Raw genomic sequence first — 18,223 nt, forward strand, 5'->3', positions numbered from 1 at the left:
ACATAGAACCATACATACAGTAGCTCCAGTAGTGTTACAGTAACAGAAATACCAGAGATTACAGTATTATATTGTAACTGTTCCTGTATCAGTGTGTGTGTGTTCAGTAGGGGTGTGCCATATCGTATCGTACGCGATAATATCGCCAACATTTTTATATATATTGTGAGCGACATTATTACCCACCCCTAATTATTACATTAGGGTACGACTTTATAGCAAAAGAAATTTCCCATTCTATATCTACTTAAGACAGATTATATCTGTACAGTATAATTTATTTTACTTTAATCCTGGATATATGGAGATATATGTAGTGCATTATTATTAGTATCATTACATTCTGGATCACTGACTTCTGATAAAATTCTTGGATTTTTTAAATATATAATTTAGGGGTGTGCCATATATTATATCGCATGCAATAATAAAATCTAATTTTTATTTTGGTGCAGTAGTGTATTCTTGAAATATATATATTTTTTTATTTAATGTTTTGTCATATCACCAAAAATATCGTTATCGCGAAAATACCATGAAGTATCGTGATATTATTTTAGGGCCATATCGCCCACCCCTAGTATTCAGTACAGTATTATATAGAGACTGATATAGTGAGTGTGTTCAGTGTTCAGCACTACAGTAGCTGCTCTTAACTATATAACAGCAGATTAGGATAAGGAGTTTCCTCCCAGCACCATCCCTACTATTCCTGCCCTTACCTCGGCAGGAGGGTGTGTGTGTGTGTGTGTGTGGTAATAATAGCCTTGACCTGGATAGTGGCCTTACCATCCTTACCTGTGATTCCCTGAGTCATGGACATCCTCCCTGTTCTAAGAACCTGTGTGTGTGTGTGTGTGTGTGTGTGTGTGTGTGTGTGTGTGTGTGTGTGTGTGTGTGTGTGATGAGTATTATTAGCAGATTATATGGATCAGTTTGTTTATGGGTGGATGGGAGGATGCAGGGCTGGCGGATGAGGTGATGATAATTATATATTTCTTTAATTTTACCAAATTAAAAACCTCTGGAATATAATCAAGAGGAAGATGGATGATCACAAACCATCAAACCACCAAACTGAACTGCTTGAATTCTCTTATTTCTGCACCAGGAGTGAAGCAGCATAAAGTTATCCAAAAGCAGTGTGTAAGACTGGTGGAGGAGAACATGATGCCAAGATGTGTGATTAAAAACCAGGGTTATTCCACCAAATATTTATTTCTGATCTCTTAAAACTTCTTTATGAATATGAACTTGTTTTCTTTGCATTATTTGAGGTCTGAAAGCTCTTTTTTTGTTATTTCAGCCATTTCTCATTTTCTGTAAATAAATGCTCTAAATGAGAATATTTTTATTTGTAATTTGGGAGAAATGTTGTCTGTAGTTTATAGAATAAAACAAAAATGTTCATTTTACTCAAACATAAACCTATAAATAGCAAAACCAGAGAAACTGATTCAGAAACTGAATATATGATCATATATGATATGATTCAGAAACGGTATATATGGTCAACTGGTACCACTTTAAAATAAGACTACCTTTATAAAGGGTTTATAAATGGTTTACAATTAGTTTATTAATGGTTACTAATTAGGTTGTACATGCCTTAAAAATCATTAATAATCAGGTATAACACATACGTAGAAAGGGCAACAATATAGATGGCTGTGGGTTCACTATTTGGCAAACAACATGTAACTGATTATTAAGGATTTTTAAGGCACTTACAACCTGATTAGTAACCATTAATAAACTCATTGTAAACCATTTATAAACCCTTTATAAAGGTAGTCTTATTTTAAAGTGGTACCGCTCAACTAACTGCATATGATCAATAACTCAGGTTTGTGGAGGGTGGAGTGGGTGGACACCAGTGTTTCAGGGGTTCTCCGTGTCTATGTTACCTTCTGGCTCTCTTTTGCTTCAGTTAAGTTGTTTTATGTTATAGATCTGTTCTGTTATATATATAAATCCAGTCAAAACTAATTCTATAATTCAATATAACATATAGTAACATTACTACAGTACTGTTACTGTATTAATCTGTATTTACGGCACAGTATCATCACCTCTGCTTCAGTAGTCTCTATACACTGATGGGTGTTTATAAAAATAATTCACACAATGTATCCCTCTCGCTTTTTCTCCCCCCACCCTCTCTCTCTTTCTCTCTTTTTCTCCTCAGTTGTTCTGTTCTTCTCCCCTGAGATCACAGCCCACATCCTCCCTCTTTCTCTCCCTCCATCTGCTCGCCCGCGGCCCCGTGGCGGCGCCTCCATCTTGTTTCCTCTCAGGCAGGGCAGGATGAAGGCGGGACGCCCCCTCGCTCCGACCGCGGGGCAGTTCTTCATCATATGGTCAGGATGAGTTCGGCCATATGTCGGTGTGTGCTGTGTGTAATGGTATATTTACACGGGTCATGATCTGGAGCTTCTTAATATGACATCATCTGAATCTTTCATGTCTTTCGTGTCTTTCATGTTCCTGAGATCAAAGCTTATTAGAAGAGTAAAAACAACGCAGTTCAGAGGTCCTACTTATCCCGGAAAGTCAGGGTCTTGAGCTCGCTCTCTACGTCAACAAATAGCGCCTCGATCTCTCCACATCTCAATCTCTTCCCTGTCAAGAAATAGCACCTCAATCTCTGCGTACAAAATGACCCATTCTTGGTCTTGAGTGCACTTAAAGTAATGCATTAACACAGTAACACTCATACGCCAAAAGAAGAAGAGTATATTGAATTAAATTAATCAAGAGGTGTTACCTCAGGTAATCGTGGGCTTGGGATGCCCACACCAGATGCTTAACATTCCTCCATCCATACTGTCACAGGTGTACAGCAAATACATCACAGAAGGCTAATATCGTGGACAGTGGACGGTTCAGTGGATGGTAATGATGGTAATTATGGTGAGCGGTAGCTTCTGGCTAGATTTGTCCTTCCAAAAAGTAGAGGATCGAGTTCCAGCTGCTCCATAAATGCTGTATTGGTGATAAATCATCAATTCTGAAGAGCAGGCAGGACGTCCAGAAGAAAGTGCTGCAATCTGGTGGGGACGTTCCTGGGAAACAGTCCTTCCTCGCTGCGTGTGGGTGAGCATTATCCTCCTGAAAATAAGGCTGCTATCAGTTGGTAGTTCAACACGTGTCCGCAGGATGTTCTGCAGTCTACTTATTTGCATTCTGAGACGTAATTAAATGCTTTTTGTCAAGTTCTTCAGCCTTAATGAACTGTGTTTCATTTACTGTATTTTTCAGACTTTAAGGCATACTTAAAATCCTTTCATTTTCCCAGAAATCGCCAGTGTGCTGTTAACGAGCAGTTAAGCCACTCCGCTGAAGTACAGCGTTATACAGGAGTTTCATTGCAGAACTCCAGCACTGAGGCTGAGTGCAGCAACATTAGCAGTGCTAGCAGTGCTAGCTTTCACCGTTCAGTCTGCGTGTTTGCCGTGTTAAAACAAACTACGTGGGACAAACCGCTTGCTGATAGTGCCCTGGTTTACCGGAACACTCAGGGTTCCTCAGTGTAGCTCTATCTGACCCCACTTTTTACTAGCACTAAGTGCTAGCGCTACTGCTAACCGCGCTGCTGCTGAATTTAAATCACTGTCCGCAGCTCTTCCCCTTTGATCTTATGCTAAACGAAAGAGTGGACTGTCCTACACTAGATTGGCTCTGACCGTATGTTTAAAACAGGCTAATATGGCGACAACCTACAGCCAATCCGCTGTGATCTGGCCAGGCACTGAAGTAACACAACCATAGAGAGAGTTTCAAGACTGGAGAGGGTACCTGTAGGAGGTATTGTTTTTATTCTAAACTCCCTATTTTAAGGCCTGTTTGTCCTCTGGAGAGAGAAAGAGCGAGGGAAAGAGAGGTAGATAGATAGGAAGAGGTAGAGAGAGAGAGAAGGTTGGGAAGAGGTAGGGAGGTAAATAAGAGAGCACTTAAAAATGATGAGTTTCTTTGATTTTACCAAATTAAAAACCTCTGGAATATAATCAAGAGGAAGATGGATGATCACAAACCATCAAACCACCAAACTGAACTGCTGATTTTTACACCAGGAGTAAAGCAGCATAAAGTTATCCAAAAGCAGTGTGTAAGACTGGTGGAGGAGAACATGATGCCAAGATGCATAAAAGTGTAGATAGATAGGAAGTGGTAAAGAGAGTGAGAGAGAGAGAATGAGAGAGGAAGGGAGAGAGATTAAAATGTTGGGAAGAGGTAGGGAGGTAGAAAGAAAGGGAAAGAGAGAGGCAGAGCGAGAGAATGAGAGGTAGAGTGAGAAAGGGATAAAGAGGACAGAGATAAATAGAGAGCAAGAGAGGTAGGGAGAGAGATGAACAGAGTTAGGGAGGTAGAGAGAGAAAGAAAGAGAGGTTGGGAGGAGAGAAAGAGGTAGAGAGATAGAGAGAACAAGAAGTAAAGAGAGAATGAGAGGTAGAACAGTTCACATGGCTGCAGGTAGATAATTACAGTAAAGCTGTGACGCAGAGATAATGTAGAGTAATGGCCTCTTATCAGCCTGTCTCTCCTGGATACAGTTTTTATGGTTTTTCTATGGTAAAGGTGATAAAGATGATTATATAACCAACCGGCAGCCCTGAGAAGAGACGGTTCCTCCGTGCAGAGCCAGGTTTAGACCCGGTAATGCTCAGTTTAATGATTTTAGATGCAGTAAATTTGGGCCTGCACTGATGGTTCGTGTTTATTGCTAACGTTGAAGTCTAAGAACTCAAAAAGCATTATGGTAGAATGCAAACATAAACACAAAAAAATATTAAAAAATCCGTTTTTGACTGAAAACCAGTCATTACCATCAGTGGGTATCATTACCGTCATGTGGGAAATGATGAGTTGTGGTAATGACAGTATTCACTTTATCCAGGAAGAGTCCATGGAGCACCTAACACTATTCATCACCCAGTACTGTATTACATGGTCTTTAAACACACAGAAATAATGATAATATTTAATTACTTTATATGAACAGTAACAGTATATTTGGAGGAAGTGCTGAGGTGGGGTTACCGTGGTATAAAGCTGGGTTCTAAAGGGGGACACTGTTACTGTGCCAGCCCTGTGCAGTGAGTCGGTTTGACCCGTCTCTCCCTCACTGTCAGATTAGTCAAATCCAGCAGCTAATCCTGCAGCAAGCTAACCACGACCTTCGGCTCGGTGGCCTGTAACGGACACACACACACACATATATACACACACATATATACACACACACACACACACTTCTCAGTTTCAGCCCAGTCTTAACCCTTTAACCACTATGGTCAGTGCCAGACTTACCACCTTTGGTCTTCATTACAAGCACTTTGACAGTCACTCCGGTATTCCAGTGCAGGATAATGCTTATTCAAGAGCTTCTTGCCTTAAAAACAGAGATCGAGGCGCTATTTGTTGAGGGGGGAGAGATTGAAGTGCTATTAGTTGAGTGGGGTGTATGGAGAGATCGAGGCGCTATTTGTTGAGGGGGGAGAGATTGAAGTGCTATTAGTTGAGTGGGGTGTATGGAGAGATCGAGGCGCTATTTGTTGAGGGGGGAGAGATTGAAGTGCTATTAGTTGAGTGGGGTGTATGGAGAGATCGAGGCGCTATTTGTTGAGGGGGGAGAGATTGAAGTGCTATTAGTTAAGCGGGGTGTATGGAGAGATCGAGGCGCTATTTGTTGAGGAAGAAGAGATTGAAGTGCTATTAGTTGAGTGGGGTGTATGGAGAGATAAGAGGCGCTGTTTGTTGAGGAAGAAGAGACTGAAGTGCTATTAGTTAAGCAGGGTGTATGGAGAGATTGAGGCGCTTTTGTTGAGGAAGAAGAGACTGCAGTGCTATTAGTTGAGTGGGATGTATGGAGAGATCGAGGCGCTATTTGTTGAGGAAGAAGAGACTGCAGTGCTATTAGTTGAGTGGGATGTATGGAGAGATCGAGGCGCTATTTGTTGAGGAAGAAGAGACTGCAGTGCTATTAGTTAAGCAGGGTGTATGGAGAGATTGAGGCGCTTTTGTTGAGGGGGGAGAGATTGAAGTGCTATTAGTTGAGTGGGGTGTATGGAGAGATCGAGGCGCTATTTGTTGAGGAAGAAGGGATTGAAGTGCTATTAGTTGAGTGGGATGTATGGAGAGATAGAGGCGCTATTTGTTGAGGAGAATGTAAGAAGAGATCGAAGCAGTATTTGATGAGTATTGAGGTCCTTTTTTGACAGGGAGAGATCAAGGCACTATTTGTTGGGGTTGTTTGAACTATAATGAATGATAATGAAAAAATAAAATAATGAAAAATGCTTCTCTGGTGAGCTTTTGTGTACATTCCTCCCCTGTCTCTCGCTTGGCATGACTTTAGTTTACCTACGGTCTCGACCAATCACAGGCATTGATGCGTAGTGTGTTGGACCTTGGAGTTCACCCAGCTTCCATGTGCACGAGATGGTGAACGAAGCCCTTGTACAATGTCTGATTTTGTTCGGTTTTTTTTTTTAGCAAATTCGTCGCATTGTTCACCCAAGCCAAGCGAACCAAGTGCTGTACTGAAAATAGTCCACCAACACAGTCCTGCATCCTGAAATATTTATGGAATTTCACTTTTTTGGAGCATTTTCATTGAATTTGTTTAAAACGATGTCATTCGCAGGTCGCAAAGCTTTTTGAGGTCGCCTCGCTTTTTGAATTTTGTTACGGCTAATAAAATAGAATAGATCACAGCATCAGAAAATACATCCCGTTATTACGTTAAAAATTACTTAAATATTACGAAAACAGGGGGCGCTGTTTAATGCTGACTTTCGTTTACCTTGGAAGTTGGAAGTAGGATGTCAGACTGAATCGCTTACACTGTTTACACTATTGTAAAATATTCCATAAAATAGTTCGCTAAAGACTTCGCTCTTTACGACAACTGAAGCAAGTGTTGTCATGAAAATATTCCCCCACAGCATCCTGCCTGCAACATCCAGGACTAGAACTGTGGAAAGGAGGTGGTCATAAAAGGTTTTTAAAGGTGGTCTCGCTTTTTCTCGATATCTGTTACGACTAATAAAATAGAACGGATTAAACAAAAAACTAAGATTAAGAAACTAAGTTTAAGAAACTACATTCAAACACTAGAAACTAGAACTTTCTTTTGCTCTGATCACAGCATCGGAAAACATATTTCTTTATATGCTGTTTAATGCTGATTAATGAGTTACGTTAAACTTTGTTGTACATATAAGCCAATAGTCAGTAGTTTTTTTTTTTTTAGGAGGTTAAAAAAACGCTGAAGTATCCCTTTAAAGACAGAGAGGAGAGACTGACCACGCCCACTTTCAGAAGGCAGATAGATACACATACATAAGTAGTGGTGTGTGTGTGTGTGTATAAGTGTGTGTGTGTGTTAGTTACATCAGATTCAGATCTCGACAATCAAGACGATCTCAGGAAGGAAATAGAAACTTTCATTTTGTTTGTTTGCACCTTTTTTGATTTTTACTTATAACAAATAAAAACAAGACAAAAGCATATCCATACAAATAGTTCAAATAAACCACGCCCCTTTAACCCCACCCCTCCACCCACAGCCACTCCCCCAACCACACCCACATCCCCGCCCCTTTCTTTTCCCTCTCAAACCGAACAAAAGCCCGGTCCGAACTCTTTCTCTCCGTCTGCGGACAGTGACGAAACGAACCAACCCAACGTACGAACACACACTCACACACATATATAACTCACATACACACTCATTAAATATATACACACACTCATACACACACACTAATCATACACACTGAGCGCTCCACCAACCACCACCTGACCAATCCCGCGCAGCTACATCTACATCTTCATTTCCACTCATTTCCACATGCTACCCAATCACTAACGACCAGGGATCGAGAAAAAAAAAACATCAGGAGCAGCATTCCACATCATATCACATCATATTAATGAATAATCCTACATTTATATATATTTTTTAAATCATTTTTATTCGTTAGCTTTCGTTTTTTTTTTTTTTGGTGCATTTTCATTCATTCCAGTCGTTTGTTAAAACTGTGTCATTCGCGGGTCGCAAAGGTTTTTGAGGTGGTCTCACTTTTTCTCGATTTTTCTTCGCTTTTTCTCGATTTTTGTCGATTTTTATTTTACGACTAATAAAATCGAACAGATTAAACAAAAAAAAAGAGAAACTAAGTTTAAGAAACTACATTCGGAAACACTAGAAACTAGAACCTTCCTTTGCTCTCCGCTGGCTCTGATCACAGCGTCGGAAAATACGTTTTGTTCTTAAATTCGTTTAGTTAAATACGTTTCAATATTACGTTACGAAAATAGGGGGCGCTGTTTAATGCTGAGTTTTGCTGACATTTATGTTGAAAAGTTGGATGTCAGACGGTATCGTTGTTGCCAGGTTTACACTACACGATTTTGGGCCAGTTTTTCAGTCGCACACAACATATTCAACATGTTTAATACCTGACTCAGTCGGCGACTAGGAGCTACATACAGCCAATGAGATCACAGAAAGAGAGAGAGAGAAATCCAAAACACACCAGAGCACCAGGAGCAGCATTCACCCTCACATTAATGAATAATCCTACATTTATATATTGTTTAGATCATTTTTATTCGTTAGCTTTCTTTTTTTTTTTGGGGGGGGGCATGTTCATTCATTCAAGTCGTTTGAAACAATGTCATTCGCAGGTCACAAAGGTTTTCGAGGTGGTCTCGCTTTTTCTCGATTTTTATTTTACGACTAATAAAATAGAACAGATAAAAGAAAAAGAGAAACTAAGTTTAAGAAACTACATTCGAAAACACTAGAAATTAGAACCTTCCTTTGCTCCCCGCTGGCTCTGATCGCAGCGTCGCAAAATACGCTTCACTATTAAATACGTTTTGTTATTAAATACACTTCGTTATTACTTTACGTCACGAAAATAGGGGGCGCTGTTTAATGCTGAGTTTTACTGATGTTTACTTTGGACGCTGGAAGTCGGATGTCAGACGATATCGGTGATGCCTGAGTCACACTACAAGATTTTGAGCCAGTTTTTCAGTCGCACACAACATATTCAACATGTTTAATATCTGACTCAGTCGGCGACTAGGAGCTACATACAGCCAATGAGATCACAGAAAGAGAAAGAGAGAACCACAGGTCCAAAACACAGAGCTGTTTATGGAGAGTCTGATCACCCTACCATTCTCCCTGTTATATCAGTAAATAACTCCATAGGTTTGAATAGAGATAAAAGCTTTAAACTTTAAATTAAAAATAATTATGAACTACTTGCTCTGAATATTTCTTTAATTTTAGAAAGTAGAACAATGTGTTTTACTAAAACAAAAACTAAGAAAGTGTGTCTGTACATTTTTAAGTTTATCTAAAGAAAACAGAAAAGGTTTTACACTGTAAAGCACTAGTTTACTAGCATTACTGCTACTGTGAGCTGATTGGTTGATTGGTGAGCTGATCCTGGAGATACAGGTAAAACATGTTCAAAAGGTTTATAACTGTTCAAAAAGAAACATTTGATATATTTCTGTGTTTTGAGGACATGAGTACATATTTCAGTATAAAACTGATCAGACTGATCATTTATAAACTGGTTTAGTTGGTTTAGTTTTGGCTTCATATGAACTCGTTCATGTTGGACTCACTTTAAGTGCGTATTCTCCTCTATAGAGATTATCTGCATGGCATCACTAGTTCTCGTGTGTTTGGTTCAGGTGAGTTCTCGTAATAAACGTGTTTCTGGAGAGCTGTGAGGTGAGTCTGTGAGAAATCGTGTAATTCATGACCCCGTGTCGCTGATCAGTCGTGTAGTGTGAACAGCACAACGACTGAAGGACTCTTGATTACAGCACAACCAGTCGTGTAGAGTGAACCTGGAATTACACTATTTTAAAGTAAGTTTTCATCCAAACTATTTCGTAAAATAGTTCGGTAAAGACTTTTGATGAATTTACGATCACTGATTTGACAATTATTTAACATTTAACTGCATTTTCTGCCGAATCCAACAAAAGAAAACATGACTTTTCAAAGGTTCATACGATTCTTGGCGAAGTATAAAAGTTGGACGGTAACCCCAATTTAACAACCAATTTAATAATAATAACACATAAATCACATTAATTTTAGTGCCAAAAAACTGTATAATACAACTTTTTTGACTACTGTTGATGCAGTAAGCGGCCATCTTGGATTGGAAATTCGAACAAAACACAGCATTAATCTTCAGAGCTTTGAGGCACAGAGTTAATGTTCCCTTTTTCGTTATACGTCTTAAGTGTTTATTATGCACTTATTATTTTTGTTCGTAGCATTTTTAACATTTTTTTTGACAATATATATATATTAACTGTATATATTATGTTTTTCTTTTTTTTATCTATAGATGCAAATAAATACGCTTTTTAGAAACGGCGAAAGAAAAATGTCCGATAGAACAATTAATCAAATTGATCAAACAACACATCTTTTTATTCTTTTTTTTATGTTATATATTATTTTTCGTCTATACTTCAGGATGTACACAAATAGCCTAGGGTAGTACAATATAGATCTAATACTAAAAAGTGTGCAAATCAACCACTACTTCGGGAAACTGGGAAATGACTGAAGCCACTACGAAGAAAATCCTACGTAAATATATAATATTATTCTCCTCTGTATAGATCTATGCTTTGACATATAGATTTTTGTAGATATATATATTTATATCCATTAAATAAATACTTTGTAGATAATACATATAGATTCCTTTCTTTCTGTAAACTATATTTATATATATATACACAGAACGACGACTACCACGTCTAGCTGAGAGGTTTATACAGCCGAAGCTGCGAAATGGACGGAAAGACGTACTTACGTACGAACAGACAGACGAATGAACAGACGATCGCACGGGCGAACTCGCTGACGCTAAGCTACAAGGAGCACAGGTTCATGAAGACAGATGTGATCCCGCAATCCTTCAAAGTGTTCCTGCACTGAAACAAATTGTGCGTAAAATTTACTTTAAAAAAGTTTCGCAACTTTCTGCGTTTCCTTTTTAAAGTAAATTTAATTTCAGATAAATTTAAGTAACTTCAACTCGGTTTCAAGACTTAAATGTTACACAGAGTAAATAAGTGAACTGAACTTCAGTCAATCCTTTCTTTTAGTAAACTTTACTTCATTTATTTTTACTGAATCAATCCTTTCTTATAGTAAACTTTACTTCATTTATTTTTACTGAATCAATCCTTTCTTTTAGTAAACTTTACTTCATTTATTTTTACTGAATCAATCCTTTCTTTTAGTAAACTTTACTTCATTTATTTTTACTGAATCAATCCTTTCTTTTAGTAAACTTTACTTCATTTATTTTTACTGAATCAATCCTTTCTTTTAGTAAACTTTACTTCATTTATTTTTACTGAATCAATCCTTTCTTTTAGTAAACTTTACTTCATTTCTGCGTACAATATTACCTAATTACAATTACTTCATTTATACAATATTACTCAAATAATTTATGATACATAATATATTATAATTCCTGAAATTTGCGATTTTGTAAATATTTAAATTTGTGTTTTAACTAAAAATATTAAAATTTCAGTTATATTGTATAAATTAAGTAATTGTAATTAAATAACTGAGTAAAGTTTAAATTTCATCCTGTTTACAAAATAAATCTTTGAGATTATGTAAATATTTGAATATTTAAATTTCAGGAATTATAATATATTTTGTATCATAAATTATTTGAGTAATATTGTATAAATGAAGTAATTGTAATTAGATATTATTGTATGCAGAAATGAAGTAAAGTTTACTAACAGAAAGGATTGACTGAAGTTCAGTTCACTTATTTAAGTCTTGAAACCGAGTTGAATTTACTTAAATTTATCTGAAATTAAATTTACTTAAAAAAAGCAAATGCAGAAAGTTGCCAAACTTTTTTTAAAGTAAATTTTACTTATTGTTTTTTCAGTGTCCCTCGTTTACGGTATTTGCGACCATGGCGCGTTCCTACTCCGCTGTGGAATGTGCTGCCCATCTCCAAAACTAACTTATTATTATTATTCCCTTTATTCTTCTCTTTTTTAGAAGATCCCGACCGAAAACCAGCCGAGCAGGACGAACAGCGCGACCGCCAGACGCTACGAGGTGCATCAAACGCCACTGTCCTTAGAGAGAGAGGAAGAGAAAGAACAACCTGAATTCCCTCCATCCCTCCACCACCCATCAACCCCACATTCCCTCCACAATCTCAACATCCCCTGAACATCTCAACATCTTCACTTCTTCGGTTTACTGCCCTTGGGTATTTTTTAAAGAAAAGAAAAACAAATAAAAATGAAGTAAAGGAGGTGAGATTGAGACTGAGGGCTCTGATAAAAAGCACTGATTAAAGTTAGAGTGAAACAAACAAACAAAAAAATCATCGAAAACCTCGAAAGAACCCTAAAGAACCTTATAGGACCCTTGTTGAAGGTTGTGCCGCCGCCGTCTCGCTGCCTGACTCATTAATTACATTCTTATTACAGGTAAAAGGTGCCCGTTTATACAGTACATATACATCGAGACATAGCAACACATCGAGAAGCTCCACTAGACCACTGGTTCCCAACCCTGGTCCTGGAGAACCCCATGCCAAAGCCTTGGTTGACCATGCTCTAGGCAATTGGACAATGAAACTAACAATGAAACACCTGTCATCATTTTATTGTGGGATTTTAGGTTTCATGGCTAAATTGGAGCAGCCTGGTGTTCAATCTTCTTTAATTGCACATTGCACCAGTAAGAGCAGAGTGTGAAGGTTCAATTAGCAGGGTAAGAGCACAGTTCTGCTCTAAATATTGCAATGCACACAACATTATGGGAGACATACCAGAGTTCAAAAGAGGACAAATTGTTGGTGCACGTCTTGCTGGAGCATCTGTGACCAAGACAGCAAGTCTTTGTGATGCATCAACAGCCACGGTATCCAGGGTAATGTCAGCATACCACCAAGAAGGACCAACCACATCCAACAGGATTAACTGTGGACGCTGTAAGAGGAAGCTGTCTGAAAGGGATGTTCGGGTGCTAACCCGGATTGTATCCAAAAAACATAAAACCACGGCTGCTCAAATCACGCAGAATTCAATGTGCACCTCAACTCTCCTGTTTCCACCAGAACTGTCCGTCACCACAATCAATTATTGTGCTCTAAAACCAGGTGTTTCTGTTTCATTGTCCAACCCCTGTATCTTGTCTGCAGCCTAAATTTTGGGATGCTATTCAAGGAAGAGCCTTCGATAATCAATCGATTGGCCTCCAGAATCAGGTTGACAATCATGGGAACCACTGATCTAGACCATAAACCATAGACCCGGGCTATTCAATTCCAGTTTTGTACTTTGGTACCACTTGTACATTCTTGTTTCAAGAAAAATGGTGCCACACATGGTTCTAGGAGCGATACAGCCATAGATTAACAGCAACTTTAATGACCTGGGAAGGTTCTACCCCGTGTTTAAAGAACTAAAGAACCATTTGAAGCACCTTTTTTTGGTAATCGGGTTTTTGAGTGTTTGAGCAGCTACAATCAGTAAGCTGTGCTGGATTACGGTCCTCAATAACTCAACTGAATTGAACAGTGTAACCAGTCCAATAATTCAATTTCATGGCTTGGCAACTAGGGATGCATATCGATATTATCACCCAATAATCAATTATCGCACTGACCGATATTTTAAAACTGATAACCAATACAGTACTTAATGCACTTTTAAAGAAACTCTTAATTTAATGCTGCTTTTATTTAACTTTTATCATTGTATAAATTTTGGTATCAGTATCGGCAGATACATACGGCAAAAGAAAAAATATCGGATCGGCTTCCCATATCGGTGCATCCCTAATAGCTGTTAGTAAAACAGCTTGCATGTTGCATGGGTGTATAAACAGGAAATCACCTTTTTTGAGAGAGGGGAACTCTAGTAGAAGTAGGCTATTCATGGCTGGGTGATAATTGAGATAATACCATTGATATATCATACTGACCGATAACCAATACAGTACTTATTGCACTTTTCCAGGAACTCTTAATTTAATGCTGATTTTATGCAGAAAACCCAACTTTTATAACTTCATAAATGTTGGTATCAGTATCGGCAGATGCATATGGCAAAAAATTTATAAATAATAATATCGGATCGTCTTCCCATATCGATGCATCCCTAATAGCCATATTAAGAACCACCTTGCATGTTGCCTGGGTGTATAAACAGGAAATCACATTTTTTTTTGCGAATGGGAACTGTAGTAGTAGTAGTAGTAGTAGTAGTAGTAATAATAGTTGTAATAGTAGTTGTAGTAGTAGTAGTCGCTTCAGATGACATCACATGTCGCACCAGAAAGTGTTCCTCCCATGGCTCCCAGTACAGTGAGTGGTTGGGGGTGGATGTTGGACAGTGCAGGAAGGTATTTCTTTAAGACTAAAGCTAAAAGACTACACCTGATACATGTGATAACTAGTAAAGAGTAGCTGCGGTCCCTCTGAAGAGGAGAGAAATAAAATAAAACCAACAAAAGATATAGAAAAAGAGAAATTAATCCAACAACAATGACGTTAACGCCAACGATAATGGTAACGATGACATGATCGCACACCTTTTTTTTTTGTTTCTTCGTTTTTTCTTTTGTTGATTGGTTGGTTGATTGATTGATTGATTGATTAATCGTTTTTTTTTTTTGTCTGTTTTTGACCCGAAAATGTTCCTGCTGAGCTCTTATGTGGTAGAAGCAGCCCTTCCCTCGCTGATCTCAGAACAGTTTGATGACACCGACAGTGTAAAGCGATACAGCCGTACAACGATACGTACTGCTCTCAGATCTGAGATCCGAGTGCAAGAGGCAGCTCGCACCAACAGGTTACTCCGAAGTGCAAAGTTCCATGCTCTGATAGGTCAGCTGACCGGTCAGGTGACCTAGCCCTGTGTCAGGAAGGTCCACAGTCTGGATGGAGGTGGAAATGCAAGGCGGCGACTGACAGACAGACGGACGGCGAACGGACGGAAGGACGGCGTACGATTGGCCCAGAGAGAAGTCGAGTAGGCAGTGGGTGCGTGGTATGATACACATTCTCTGGTATGATACACACCACTTTCAAAGGGTGTTCAAAAGGTCCAGCTCTTTTAGAGCCTTTATAAGAGCGATGGGCAAACCTCTTATCTCCGACAGCCCACATACAGCCTGTAGCCTCTCTCTCTCCGACGCAAGACGGAGGACGAAGGATGAAGGACGGACGATGGTGAGGTGGAGGAGCAAGTGAAGGATCTGATTGGATGACAGCAGGTAAGGACAGGGCAAATAGGTCCTTATTAGGTTCTTATGCTGCTGCTATCTCTGCTGCTGATTGGACGGTGCAGAGTGGCGCAGCGATAAACGGCGATAAAAGTGGTTTTGACTGGCGTCACAGATTGTCTGTGCTGAGTCTGTGCTGGGCATACGAGGCGTGGCTGGCAGAAACTGTGAAACGGTGGGTTGGGTTCAGTGCCCTCGCTCTCTCCGGTCCTCCTCGGGTTGATTTCTGGTCTTCGAACTTCCGCTACTCAACTACAGGAGGTCTAAAGAACAACAACTTGTGTAGAGTAGACCACAATCTGAAGAAGTCCTGCTGCTTGTAGCCTTCTAGTCTTGGTTCCCTCATTAAAATCTCTTTAAATCTCTTAAAATCTCTTAAAGGCTTGGTCTCATATGCTGTAAAACAGCTTTAGTGTACAATCCTATCCGCAAAAGGCTCAGAGTGGCTGCAGGTTTTCATTTTTTCATTTTAAACAAACATTACCCCATTTTTTCCCCTAATTTCCCAATTTGGAAGGTCAATTAACCAATTGAGGTTGAGTGAGGACCGGTGCATTCCTCCTCCGATACATGCAAAGTCAGACTCCGCCTCTTTTTTTCCCAAACGTCACCAATGCAACAGTGCACTCGGGGGAAAGCACTTGGGATGGGGAGTGATGAGGCAAGAGTGCGTCACAGACTGTACCTCCCACCCAGATAGAAACACTACTATCTACTATTGTACTCTCTCAGACTCTGGCTGCTGATGGAAGAGCAGCATGATACGGGATTTAAACCGCCGATCCAAACCGGGATCATACTGGCTGCACCATTGTTCATTGGACGACTTAAAACCCGATTCCTGCTTGGCTGAAATGAAAACCAACAGCTACGCTAGCCCTTCGTGGATAAGACTGGATACCCCTTTTTAGAGTATCATCTCAGTGTAAGATCACTGACCTAGACACAACTTCTCTGGTGCAAAAACTGAAGCCAGATCAGTGTTCTTACTTCCAGTAATCCAGAAATCCAATGAGACACAAATCCTGCCGACTACGCAAATTTTTGTGAATTCATGTTCTTTAGGCCTGTCAACATAACTATTGTTGATTGGATGTTATTAAATCCCAGAATTATTGAGAAATAAACAATATTATTGTCATTTCAATACCTTTTTTTTTTTTTTGCATTTTATTCCACTGATGCAATGTACCTAATTACTATTATTTATTTGAGTTCCATCGTTTCGTTTTTTATAACTGTGGTTATTTTAGTCCTGTGTTGCGTTTATAATATATATATATATATATTTTTTTTTTTATTCTATATATTTATCTCTTTTTCTTATTGCTCCACTTTTTTGCCTGTTTGCATATCCTTTCATTTTAATTATTTTATTTTCTCCTACTTAAATCTTACATTGTTTGCTTGTTTTTAGCATTTAAACTTATAATTTTCAATCCCTTTAATGCTCGGCTGCATTGAAAATGAGGGTCACCCTCACAATGTATTTACTGAGTAGAAATAAAGGTTGATTGGTTGATTGATTGATAATGCTAAAATAATAGCATATCAATACAATTGAAACCCTTTAAAGAGCATTGAATATTTAATTAATTGTTAATACTATTCAGGTGTTGGGATTTACGTTGTTAAAACATCAATAAATTGCAATAAATACAAAGTTAGCAACCAGTACACAAAATTGGCGTAGTCGGCAGGATTCAAATCAGTGCAGAAAACCCCAATTTCTGCATTTCTGATTGGATCTAACAGGATCTGATCTTTAATGGTGACCCAAGATCAGTTCTGGATTCACCCATCCGATCCCAGACAAGACCCTGAAGGCATACGGAACCAGGTTCTGGACCAGGAGCTGGCTGGGGGAGGCCGGGAGCTGAGTGTAGTGCAGTGAATGTTGGGATGTGGGGCAGGTGAGCAGGAGGTCAGGTGAGGGGTTGGAGGTTGGCTGGGTGGGTAGGTAGATGTGCTCTTATAGACTGCAGGTCAGCGTTGGGGTCTTCTCCTGAGTGGTGGCGAGGCGGCGGAGGCTGGCGCTGGAGTAGCCCTCGTCGCTGCAGCTGCTCCGCAGACTTCCTCGCTCGTCTGAGTCGCTCACACTGCTGGTGCTCCACTCCAGATCACCCAGCAGGTAGTCCGTACCCTCCACGTCCACGTCCACGTCCAGCTCTTCTGTAGGAGACACACATGGACGTGCACTCATGTAAGGTACTGTATGTATGCTGCATTCCCTATCATTGGTAGCATTTTCCCAGGTTAGTATTGCTAGAAATATCATTGATAAGAACACATTTTACAGTATTTATCACATTCAAACATCATGCAAATATGTCCACAGATAGAAGTTGGATAGTACTATGTGCAGAAATAATAAATAGAAGTGATAATAAACTGTGTAATACGCTCACAATATGCACAATATCACAAACTAATCAATAATACCCCCTTACAATGCCCAACTATCTGCGTCTCACTTCTGTCCCGCTCCTAAACCCATACATCACCCAGTGCCTCTCCCAAACTACCCAAATTTTTTATTTGAACTAAAATTAGGGGGTTTAGTGTCCCTTTAAAACTGAAGTTAGGAGATAGATTCTATTTTTTTATTGTAAAATAATTGTAATCAAGAGCACATGTGCACCTAAAACCCTAGACTGAGCAGGAAACTGTTTCTTACTTAAAACTAAGAAATTCTTACTTTCTAGCTCAAATGGAGACTTAGCATCATTACTTTTTTATTTGTAGTTTCTGTAATATATTGATACTAATTTCTATGGCTTTGTTTAAACAGATTTTTTGTTTTATCTGCTATTAACAGCAATTGAGACAAAGGCATAAAAAGGAGTTGCTGCTTAACTGTCTCTACAATTGTAAAAACAGAAA

The 18,223-nt window shown here is 39.0% G+C and overlaps 1 protein-coding gene and 1 long non-coding RNA gene across 3 annotated transcripts in view; both read right to left on the reverse strand.

Moving 5' to 3' along the window:
• Window positions 1-7,989: 7,989 nt before the first annotated feature.
• On the reverse strand, window positions 7,990-11,767 carry LOC125786992 (uncharacterized). Its single transcript, XR_007428953.1, has 2 exons — window positions 8,825-11,767; window positions 7,990-8,223 (listed from the first exon to the last, which is right to left on the reverse strand). It is a non-coding gene; the product is annotated as an uncharacterized LOC125786992 (long non-coding RNA).
• Window positions 11,768-13,442: 1,675 nt separating this feature from the next.
• Window positions 13,443-18,223, reverse strand: part of mxd1 (MAX dimerization protein 1) — a 49,599-nt gene continuing 44,818 nt past the window's right edge. Inside the window, exon 6 of one of the 2 annotated variants that reach the window (XM_022664680.2) lies at window positions 13,443-17,509. In XM_022664680.2, coding sequence (XP_022520401.2) covers window positions 17,313-17,509 — 197 coding nt within the window. In that variant the 3' untranslated portion in view covers window positions 13,443-17,312. Of the gene's footprint in view, window positions 17,513-18,223 lie in introns of both variants that reach the window. The other variant, XM_022664679.2, reaches the window with a different exon arrangement.

This window comes from Astyanax mexicanus, chromosome 22 (assembly GCF_023375975.1).
Source record: "Astyanax mexicanus isolate ESR-SI-001 chromosome 22, AstMex3_surface, whole genome shotgun sequence".
NCBI classification, from domain to species: Eukaryota; Metazoa; Chordata; class Actinopteri; order Characiformes; family Acestrorhamphidae; genus Astyanax; species Astyanax mexicanus.